This window comes from Schistocerca piceifrons, chromosome 7 (genome assembly GCF_021461385.2).
Source record: "Schistocerca piceifrons isolate TAMUIC-IGC-003096 chromosome 7, iqSchPice1.1, whole genome shotgun sequence".
Taxonomy (NCBI): domain Eukaryota; kingdom Metazoa; phylum Arthropoda; class Insecta; order Orthoptera; family Acrididae; genus Schistocerca; species Schistocerca piceifrons.
The window spans coordinates 198644664-198656842 of NC_060144.1; the positions used below are offsets into that span (position 1 = coordinate 198644664).

A 12179-nucleotide genomic window follows, 5' to 3' on the forward strand; every position below is an offset into this window, starting at 1 on the left:
TAAGAAGAAGACCTGGAAGATTTGAAGGGATCATCTAGTTTAGCACACTGCCTGTCTATATTCAAAATTATACATTTAATTATGATTATGGGGAGAAGGATACTAAACATCGTACAGTTTTGAATGGGAGGAAGCAATCGGCCAATGCAGTTCACCGCCAAATCAAACCACCAATAATATCATATTTTTGTAACAATTCAGAGAATTATGATGCTGATCATTGTGAATACATGGACTGAACACTGTGACAAAAGAAATGCTAACTTGATAAATTAAATAGATTAGCAATGATCTGGTGCAGTATTTAATAGTTTCTCTTGGGTCGTTGACAAACTGCAGTAAGATAAGCGTCCAGCATCTGAGTACCCCATATTAACGGAGGTTCACACAAAAGACTGAAGATCATAGGTTCCCTGCTAAAACGTTGAGTGGATTTTTATTTTCCTCACTTAGAAAAATTAAAGCTACAAAAACGAATTGTTGTAACACTTTCCTAATTATTCTTCGGATGCATAACGATGATATATATGTCAGAGAGAAATCTGGTGATAGTGAAACTGCACACAGGGCATAGGCCTTTCAAAATTGACAATTTTGTTCCTAAACCTCCTCATGAGTGGCCGTAAGAGGATGCTTATGGCGAGAAGATGATTGAGGCATGAGCTCATGAGAAAACTGATGAAGTGGATATCTACACCAAGACTGAACACGCCATTGCTGACATCTTGACTTTTGAAAAAATAGCAAATAGCATTACAATTCCTTTAAAGCTGATTATGTACACTGATAATGCACATTTTTATTAACTTTCTGAAATTTATTACAAGTGAAGATAAAACCCCTAAATTTTGTAGATGGCGCATTCAGTACTGTATATTATCTGCATGACTACCTCCATTTCAGCATGGTTGGAATAGTTTTAATTCGCAAAAGACATAGGTTGTACTCTGCTGAGACTTTTGTATAAAAATATATATCTCTGAGACTAACTGCATGACACAATTTAATCATAACTATTTGTGAAAACTGATAATTTTTTAATTATTATTTCTTTTGCTTTACTATATGTACTGTTACAGAATACCAGAGACAGCACCTAACTCTGCAACTTAAATAGAGCAGATGAGATAGACAAAGACATTCTCTGATTTTTATTTCTTAAAATTGCTTTTAGTCTGGCATATACCTCAAGTTGGGACTTGTACTGCAGTTCTTGTTGCTGTGCAGCTTCCAGTGTTTCACGTAGCTGCTGGATCTTAACAAGGTTTTGCTGTCGTGCAACTTCGATGTTATCAAACGGTGGTCGCTGAGGGCCGGGACCTCCTAGTACCTGACCAGCTCGCATTGTGCCTCCTGGGCCTTGCTGCTGTTGCTGCTGTTGTTGCTGCTGCTGGGACTGTTGCTGTTGCTGCTGTTGCTGTTGTTGTTGTTGCACAAGTAGTAGCTGTCGATCCTGTCCCTGCAGGATGAGAATAATAATGGTATATTCAATTTATGTAATCACAATACAGTGCTTGAAAAATGTATTCAAAGTAAAATTATCATTACACAGGATACTGGCAATAAGATGGCTGCCATTGGAGGAACTTAACTTTTTCTGAAAATGGATATGTTACTGGATTTTTGTAAACACTATTAGTGATCTTGCCAGAAAAAAAGAAAAAAACTATTACAATGCAGGACAAAAACTGAAAAAAAAGAATCAATGCGTAAACGTTCCACAACCAAGAAATACAAAAAGCTGGCAGTGGAATGTGCTGAACAAACATGATGGAAAACTTTTCAGAAACACTAACAAATGAGTAATGTTCCCCTAGTTTTAAAACTTTCCTGCTCATGTATGAGGTGTGTTCAAAAAGTGACATTCATTTTTTAATTTTGCATGATGTGTTACTACAGTTTGAATTTCTTATTTTTGTTATTTTGATAAACATGACTGTATAGTATATGTATAGTGTTAGCCATAATGAATATTTAGCCTGTTGTCAGCTGTCCAAAACATTATGTGTGCACTTTGGTATTATTTATTTTGTATGAAAATGCATCAGAGAATTTGCATTAAATTTTGTTATAAGAAAGGAATAAAGTGCAAAATTTCTCCTCCTGAAGGTAAGCTAGCTTGCCAATTCGTTGTAGTGTTATAGTTTTCTCAAGAAAACTTTCTTTTCGCTACAAAAAATAAAAATGTAAAAACTTGCTCCGGTTTGTTTATTTTGCATAGCCTATAGCCTTCTTTTGTGGCTTTGTTCACAAGGCACTGGATGAGCTGTCTTTCCTATAAATGTGCAGGGATGATTTGTGAAGGTAGATGTCATTTCTTCTAGCTGTGGAAAGTCCAGGTTGGAATACAAACAATTATGGAAAGGACAGATTGCCATTCACCGTATAGATGACATGCTGAGTTGCAGACAGAAACAGTTAAAAGCTTGTTACACATTAAGCTTTTGGCTGAAGCCTTCATCAGAAAAGAAAAAAATACACATGTATTCATACAACTATGTATGCCTCACACACAAATGATTCTTGCTGTTCAGGCTAGAACAAAACTGAAAAGCACTGAACAGGAGCAACAATCAGTAATGGCAGACCAACGACAGAATAAGAAAGTGCGATTGATGTCCTCTCTCACCTTCCTTTCAGGTGCAGAGCTGAAGATGCTACACTGAAGTTCTTGAAATGTAAACGCCTATTCATCACCACCCAAGCACATCGTATCCACGACAGACTGGAACGAGCTTTTCTTCATGAGCGAAATCATACAACACGAAGAGACTTGGCAAGAACGGATCAGGAACTTCCGGACATGTTCTATCAACAAAGTAGCAGAATGCATCAAGGTGACTGGGACGAGATCGACAGAATCACTCACAGGTTCATGCAGAACGAACTAGAGTGCCGCACTGAGTGCCAGTAGAAGATGAAGTTTGAAAGATGCCAGAAGCAGACTGACAAGGCGATTCCCGACATGGAACATTTCGAAGCAAAGGCACTGGACTCGGCAACTTGTAAACCTAAGGTGTGGTACAGATATTTCGATGATACTTTCTTTGTGTGGAGCCATGGTGAAGAACAATTCGGTGACTTCCTAAGACACTTGAACAGCCTCCACACCAACATAAAATTTACCATGGAAGTAGAAAAGGACAAGAAACTACATTTCTAGATGTGCTGGTCACAAGGGGTGGTGAAAACCTGGGACATAGCATGTACCGAAAACCAACACACACGGACCAACACCTGGACAAACTATAAAACCACCACCTGAGCCAGAAAAAGAGGTATGATTCATATGCCCCTAACGTGAGCAGTATGAATATGTGAGCTGCAGCACCTCAAATGTGAAATGCAACACCTGGAAAATGTTCTGAGGAGCAATGGGTACTACACAAATTATATTAGAAGTGTAACAGAGCCAAACACTTGGCAAAATAAGAAATCAGAAAAAGAAATTTTGGGTACAGCCTTTCTGCCATACAGTCACAGAGTGACGGACAGAATTGGCTGTATATTGCACAAACACAGTGTAAAGACAATTTTCAAACCGACAAGGCAGATCAAAGAATGTCTTGGACCGGCAAAGGATAAAAGGGACCCACTTGCAGTGTTGGGAATATACCGCTTACAATGCACATGCGGAAAAGTTTATGTCGGAATGACTGGATGATCAATCAGCACTAGGATCAAAGAACATAAGCGACACTGCAGGTTGTGGCACGTGGAGAAATCAGCCATGGCAGAGCACGTGTTGAGTGAGACCGACCATGTAATAAAATTCACCGACACGGAAGTTTTGGTTGTAGAGAAGCACTATCACACCCACTTGTTCAGAGAAGCTGCAGAAATACACAAACACAAGAATAGATCAACAAGAAAGAAGAATGCCTTAAGGTAAATGGATCTTGGCTTCCCGTACTGCAGCGAACGACCGTCGCAGGTAACAAGAGGAGAACCACACCAGAAATGACCAAGGAGAAGCCCTCGGACATTCGCGTGCCAGGTACATATAGTCTGCGGCCACAAGCTCGGCTCCAGTTCACCACCGGCAGTGGAAGGTGAAGTACTGACAATGCCAGCCACTAGTGCTGGCAAAATGTCAGTAAAATCATCAGACCAACATCAGCCGAATTACCTGAATCAGAAGCAAATAGGCAGTTTGTCAATCAGTAATGAAGTGGGGAAAGGGAAGGGACAGCAGGATACAGGTGGGGAAGAGGAAACAGTGCTGCTGGTGAAGTGTGCAGGGACTAGAGATGGCAGACGAGGCTACCTGGAGTGTGCAGGGACTAGAGATGGCAGACAAGGCTATCTGATGCAGCACTGGGGGACTGTGGGGGTGGAGGTTGGGAAAAAAGAGAGCAGAAAGGAGAGGAGCAGAAAAGGGGAAAAAGAATGGTGGGTGCATTGGCATAGAACAGAGCACATTGAGGGTGAGGTGTGGTGAGTTGGGAGGAGATGATAGGACAGAGGGGAGCTGAAACTGTTGGGTGGTGGGTGTGGGTACATTAGGTTACAGTGAAAGACGTTAAAAGATGAATATCAACAATTTTAAATAAGGGTACTGCAATGTAGCAGAAGTGAACCGGGTGACACTGAGGAAATTAGATTAGAAAATGACTGAAGATTAGAGTTTAACATCCCATCAACAGTGAGGTCATTAGAGACAGAACACATGCTTGGATTGCTTCAATGATCAAAAAGGAAATCTGCCATGCCCTTTCAAAGCAACTGTCTCTACATTTGCATGCATTGGAGGCAAATCATGACAAACCTAAATCTGGATTGCCGACAGGGATTTCAACCATCATCCTCCCAAATGCAAGTCCAGTGTGCTAACCAATGTGTCACCTCACTCCATATTAGGAAATGGCACACTGAAATCAGCAGACAAGATCTGCTACTAAGGGACCAAAATAACTGACAATGGCAACGGTAGAGAGGATATAAAGTATAGTTTTGCAATAGTAAGAAATCTTTCTAAAAAAAGATACCTCTGTCAACACCAAATATGAATTTTCGTGTCAACATCAAATATGAATTTTGGTGTCAGGAAGTATTTTATGAAAGTAACTGTTTGGAGTGCAACATGATACAGAAATGAATCCTGGATTAAAAAAATACAGACATGAAGAGATTAGAAGATGGTGCCACAGAAGAATGCTGAAACTTAGATGGGCAGAGGGGATACTGGTTCAAACTGGGGAAAAAGGAATTAAAGCACAACTTGCCAATAAGAAGGGATAGGCTGACAGCACATATCCTGAGGCATCAAAGCTGAATACAGTAAGCACGTTCAAATGAACAAAAGATGTAATCAAGCATAAATGAGGGGATTTTCACATGATAAACTACCGTGGATGACCAAATCAAACAAGTCTTTAGACTGAAGACCATGGCAACAAGAATGATGGATTTAGGGCTATTCTCACTTCAGAAAGAAGTAGTTTTACCTAGTATGTTAGCAAATAAGTCTTTGGATTGGAAATTAGCTCCCAATATTAAGTGGAAACGTGGTTTAAATCTTGGTTTATTCTGGAAAAGCATTGTGTTGAAGCTACAGAAGAAAACATACAGTATAGCATACTATCTGGATCAGCCCAGTATCTACATCTACATCTGCAAACCATTGTGAAATGCATGGCAGATAGTACTTTATATGGTACCAAATGTTAGGGACTCTTCCTGTTCCATTTAAATGTGTAGTGCAGAAAGAATGAATATTTAAATCCCTTTGTGTTTGCTGTAATTTGTCTATCTTTCTTTTCAGGGTCGTTATGGGGACAATAGCTGACGAATATCTCCAGTATCTTCACTTAATACTGGTCACTGCAATTCTGTAAGTAGCTTTGCGTGAGATAATTGGCATCCAACTACAAGACTCTGTCAACTTGGGTATTTCTACATCCTTGTGACTCTCCTCCATCAATCAAACAAACTTGTGACTATTTACACCAACCTTCTTTGTATATGTTCAAAGTCACCCTGTTAGCCTTATTTAGTAGTAAGCCACACACTTGACCATTATTCCAAAATGGGATGCCAAATGATAAGAAAGCAATCACCTCTGTAGAGTCACTGTTTTTATTCACGACATATCAGTAGGGACACAGTTCTCAAAAATCAAGAGACCCAACTGCTCTTCTTTCATACACAGTAACCCCAAATTAATTATTGAGCTGCAGATAAGTATTCATAGAAAGAAAGCTGCTCAAGAAGATTAGCTTAGTTAGAAAAGTATGAGAAAGAAAATAGGTCTGATCTTCCTTGAGGCACTACCTCAGAATTAAATCATTCAAAGAAATTACAGAAAACTTCTGAGAAGATATGTTACAAGAAGAATTAAGAAACATATTATTTCTTCACTTTCCTTCTTGCTGCACACAGATCACAAAATAATCATGACAAAAAAATCAAAGAAACGAGAGCTGATATGGACACTTACTGAGTGTAGTTCTTCCTTCACACTATTCCTGAACTGAACAAGTAAAAAATGAGAATGAAGTACCCTCTGTGACAAATCAGAAGATGGCTTGCAAAGTACAGACACACATCATTATACAGAGAACATAAGCTGTGATACACAAACAAGAATCCTAATACCACTCAATATGAATACAGGTTCAACAATGTGTGCAAAGACAGATTGCTACTTACTGTAGAGAAGACATGTTAAGTTGCAGACAGGCACAATTAAAAGACACTTACTTAAAGTTTTCGGCCACAGCCACCATCAGTAAAAAAGAGACACACCACTCGTACACACAAGCAAGCGCACCTCATGCACACATGACCACCAACTCCAGCACCTCGGGCCAGAATGCAACTATCACATAGGATGCAAGCAGCAATCTGGATGCAGCAGGGAAGGGGAAGGGATAGTAATGTACGGATGGGAAGACAGATGAACACTGTCTGGTGGAGTGTGCAGAGGCTAGAATGACAACAGGTGCAGCTTCAGGAGGTTGTGAGGCAGGAAGGCGGGGAGAAAAGGAGCAAAAAAGGAGAGAAGCACGGAACGATGGGCAGACGCATTGGCAGAGGGTGGCAAATAAACAGGGTGGTAGATGAGAATGGGAAGGACATGACAGGACAGAGGAGGTGGAAAATGTTGGATGGAGGATGTGGGGTCAGTGTGTTACTACAGGACAATTACGGCAGCGGAGAATGTGTTGTAAGGATAACTCCCATCTGCGCAGCTCAGAAAATCTGATGGCAGAGGGAAGGATCCAGATGGCTTGGGTAGTTAAGGAACCATTGAAATCAGTGTGTTATGTTCAGCTGCACATAGTGCCACAGGGAGGGCTACTTTGCCCTCGGCCACAGTTTAGCGGTGGCCATTCATTCTTGGCCCCAATTTGGTGGTGGCCTGCACCCTGGTGTACAGCTGGTTGGTAGTCATACCAATAGAAAAAGCTGGTAAATGACATGGCTGCTTTCACAGGTGGCCCAGCCCCTCATTGGGTAGGATAAACCAGTGACAGGAGTAGAATAGGTAGTACTGGGTGGGTGGACTGACTGGTTTCGCATCTGGGTCTTTCACACAGATATTATCCTTGTGGCAATGGGTTGGGATTGGGAGTGAGAGTGACACAGAAATGGACTAGGATGTTGCGGAGGTTGGGTGGGCGACGGAGCACCACATTAGGGAGGCGAGAAGTCTCTTGGATAGGCTGTACCTCATTTCAGGCCTGATGATAGGTAATCAAAGCCCTGGCGAAGAATATGGTTCAGTTGTTCCGGTCCAGGATGGTACTGGGTGATGAAGGGGACACTACATTGTGAATAGTTCTAGGGGGGAGGGTGGGAGGATTGGGGGTGTGAAGGGAAATGGCATGGAAGATCTGTTTGCAGATTATATCTGGGGGATAGCACCCGTCTGTCTTTGTCAGACCCTTAGCATACAGGGCAAGAAGTTCTGAAGATATGCCATCCCCGGGTGGCCAGGCTGTCCGGGAGGGTATTTTTTGTGTGAAAGGGATGTCAGTTGTCAAAATGCACGTACTGTTGGTGGTTAGTGGGTTTAATGTGGCCAGAGGTGCAGATGGAACCATCAGAGAGGAGGTGGCCAACATCTAGGAAAGTGGCACGCTGGGTAGAGGAGGACCACATGAAGTGGATGGGAGAGGTGTTGGGGTTGTGAAGGAACAAAGATAGGGTGTCTTGGCCCTGAGACCAAATAATGAAGATATCATCAATGAACATGAACCAGACTAGGGGTTTGGTGTTTTGGGAGGCTAGGAAGATCTCCTCCAGATGGCCCATAAAAAGGTTGGCATAGGAGGGTGCCATGTGGGTGCCCATAGCTATGCCATGGATTTGTTTATATACCTTCCCTTCAAAGGACAAGTAGTTACGGGTTAGGATAATGTTCGTAGGGTGTATGAGGAATGAGGATGTGGATTTGGAGTCTGAAGGAGGCTGGGATAGTTAGTGTTCAACAGCAGTAAGACCATGGGTGTGAAGGATGGTTGTGTATAGAGAGGTTGCGTCAACAGTCAAAAATAGGGATCCAGGAGGTAAGGGGTGGGGACAGTGGTGAGTTGGTGAAGGAAGTTGTTGGTGTCTTTGATGTGGGAGGCTAGATTATGGGCAATTGGTTGGAGGTGTTGGTCCTCATTGACCAAAATTCTTTCTGTGGCGGCACAGGAACCAGCCACAATCAGGTGTCGAGGATTGTTGTGTTCATGGATTTTGGGAAGCATGTAGAAGGTGAGTGTGCGGGGTGACATAGGCGTGACAAGTGAAAGGGTTTCAGGGGAGATGCTCTGGGAAAGGCCTAAAGCTTTAAGCAAGGATTGGAGGTTGTGTTAGACTTCCAGGATGGAGTCACTCTGGCAGAGTTAATAGGTGGAGAAACCAGATAACTGGCAGATGCCTTCTGCCAGGCAGCCACTGCAATTCATAACAACAGTGGTGGAAGCTTAGCCTGCAGGTAGGATGATTAGGTCAAGATTTGTTTTGAAGTTGTGTGTGTGTATTCTTTCTTCTACTGAAAGGCTGGTGTTCTGAAGAAGGGACCTGGGGAAGGATGGTGAGGCTAAGTTGGAGGTAAGGAGTTCCTGGATGGTGACCAGTGGGTGGTTAGCTGAGAGGGGGAAAGGATCATTGTTGGATGGTGGTATGAACTGGAAGACAAAGGGTACAATGTTGGAATCAGAGTGGTTTTGGTTCAAGAGATTGGTGGCAAAGAAGTGTTTCCATTGCAGGGATCGGGAGAAGGAGAGCAGGTCTCTGACAACCACAGGGTGATTAAATTTGGGTGTAGGGTTCGAGGTGAGGCCTTTGGATAGGACTGAAACTTCTGTGGAGCCGAGGGGTTTTGGTGGAAAGATTAGGTGTTGTGGGAAACTTTTGGCTCTGGATTTTTAGGAGAGTTGGTAGGGAGTTTTGGGGGATGTGGCAAGTTGAAAAGGTCAGCCAGGTAGGGTTTAGCTGCTATGAGGTGTGGACAAGGAGGAACACTGTGGGTACGATATGGGTTGAATAGTGGTGCTCCAAGGTGGCAGTGGGATATCAGCAGAAGGTGGTTCATAACTTGCCACTGATTTCTCAAACCCTAACTACCCTAATTCCAACACTGCACCCTGCCTCTTCCAGTTGATACCACCATCCAACCATACTCCCCCCCCCCCCTACCCCTTCCACCTAACCATCAGCTGGTCACCTTCCAGAAATTCCCCATCACAACCTTAACCTCACCTTCCCTCCCTGGGTCCATTCATCACAACAACAAACTTTCAGTAGAAGAAAGACATACACAACCTCAAAACAAATCCTGACCTAATCATCGTACCTGCAGACAAATGTTCCACCACAGCCGTTTTAAATCGCACTGACTACCTTGCAGAAGGCTTCCACCAATTAACTGACTAGTATACCCATAAACTCTGCCAGAGTGATCCCATTCCAGAAGTCCAACACAACCTCCAACTCCTGCTTAAAGACTTGGGCCCTTCCCAGAATTTCTCCCCTGAATCCATTTCTCTCATCATCCCTGAGACACCTGCACACCCACCTCCTATGTGCTCCCCAAAATCCACAAACCCAACAATCCTGGATGCCCCACTGTGGCTGGTTATTGTGCTCCCACTGAAAGAATTTCGGGCCACATTGACCAACACCTCCAACCAATTTCCCATAATCTAGCCCCCCATGTCAAAGACACCAACCACTTCCTTCACTGACTCTCCACCATCCCCACCCCTCTGCCTCCTGGAATCACACTTGTGACTGTTGATGCAACCTCCCTATATACAACCATTCCTCATGCCCATGGTATTACTGCTGTTGAACACTATCATTCCCTACATCCTTCAGACTCCAAACCGACTACCTCATTCCTTATACACCTTACTAACTTTATCCTATCCCACAACTACTTCCCCTTTGAAGGGAAAGTATATAAACAAATCTGTGGCACAGCCATGGGCACCCGCATACCAGCCTCCTATGCCACTCTTTTTATGGGCTATCTAGAGGAGACCCTCCTAGCCTCCCAAAAGCACCATTGATATCTTCATTATCTGGACTCAGGGACAAGATATCCTATCTTCATTCCATCACAACCTCAAAACCTCCTCTCCAATCAGCTTCACATGGTCCTCTTCAGCCCAGCATGCCACCTTCCTAGACGTTGACCTCCTCCTCTCTGATGCTTCCACACCTCCATATTAAGTCCACCAACCACAACAGGCTTTCACAGACAGGTACTATCCTCAGACCTAGTCTGCAAACAGATCTTCCATCCCATTTCCCTTCACACCCCCAATCCTCCCACCACCCCCCAAGAACTGGTCACAAAGACGTGTCCCCTTCATCACCCAGCACCACCATGGACTGGAACAACTGAACCACATCCTTCACCAGGGCTTTGACTACCTATCGCCAGCCCTGAAATGAGGGACATCTGACCCAAGATACTTCCCATCCCACCTAAAAAGATGTTCCGTCACCCACCCAATCTCCACAACTTCCTAGTCCTTCTCTATGCCACTACCACTCACAATCTCAACCCCTTGCCACAAGGATCATATCCCTGTGGAAGACCCAGGTGCAAAACCTGCTTAATCCATCCATCAGCACTTTCTATTCCAGTCCTGTCACAGGTTTATCCTATATCATCTGGGACCAGGCCACCTATGAAAGCAGCCACATCATTTACCAGCTCTGCTGCAATCACAGCACAGCTTTTTATATTGGTATGACTACCAACCAGCTGTGCACCAAGATGAATAGCCACCACCAAATCACAGCCAAGAGAAAAGTAGACCACCCTATGGCACAACATGCAGCTGAACATAACACACCCGATTTCAATGCTTGCTTCACTACCCGAGCCACCACCTGCTTCTCTGAACTGTGAAAATGGAAATTATCCTTACAACACATTCTCCGCTCCCATCATTATCCCGGCCTCAACCTATAGTTAGATACTGTCCTCATACCCTCTGCCCAACAGTTTCCACCCCCTCTGTTCTATCATGTCCTCCCCACTCTCATCTCCCATCCTGTTTATTTGCCGCCATTGCAAATGCATCTGCCCGTCTTTCCCTACACCTCTCCTTTTTTGATCCTTTTTTCTGCACATCTCTGCCCAAAAACTTCCTGATGCTGTGCCTGCTGTCATTCTATTCCCTGCACACTCCACCAAACAGTGTTTGTCTCTCTCCCCACTTGTACACTTCTATACCTTTCCTGTCCTCTTCATATTGCTGCTTGCATCCCATCTGATAGTTGCATTCTGGCTCAAGATGGTGGAGTTTGTGTGCATGTGTGTATGAATGATGTGTGTCTCCTTTTTAGTGATATAGACTGTGGTTTTATGTAAGTGTCTTTATGTGGATTTATGCAAGTGTCTTTTATTGTGCCTGTCTGCAACTTAATGTGTCTTCTTTATGGTAAGTAGCAATCTGCCCTCTCCTACATTGTTGATATTTCTGCCTGGAGTTTCTATTATTTGATTACAGGTTCACTGTCTTAACCACAGTTTCATTTTACTCTTTAACATTCATACTGACGAAGATGAAAGTGATAAGTTTTTGGATGTATGAGTGTGTGTGTGTGTGTGTGTGAGAGAGAGAGAGAGAGAGAGAGAGAGAGAGAGAGAGAGAGAGAGAGAGAGAGATCTTTCTGCCTATAAAAATTGAGAAAAGTTTGGTTAAAGCAAATGACCCATACTTTTT

At 43.2% G+C, this 12179-nt stretch overlaps 1 protein-coding gene across 4 annotated transcripts in view; it reads right to left on the reverse strand.

Moving 5' to 3' along the window:
* The window catches only part of LOC124805108 (mediator of RNA polymerase II transcription subunit 25), a 164707-nt gene that overhangs the window by 34077 nt on the left and 118451 nt on the right, over positions 1 to 12179 (reverse strand). For all 4 annotated transcript variants that reach the window (XM_047265557.1, XM_047265558.1, XM_047265559.1 and 1 more), the window contains one exon: positions 1187 to 1459. In XM_047265557.1, the coding sequence (XP_047121513.1) occupies positions 1187 to 1459 (273 nt within the window). The remainder of the gene's footprint in view (positions 1 to 1186; positions 1460 to 12179) is intronic.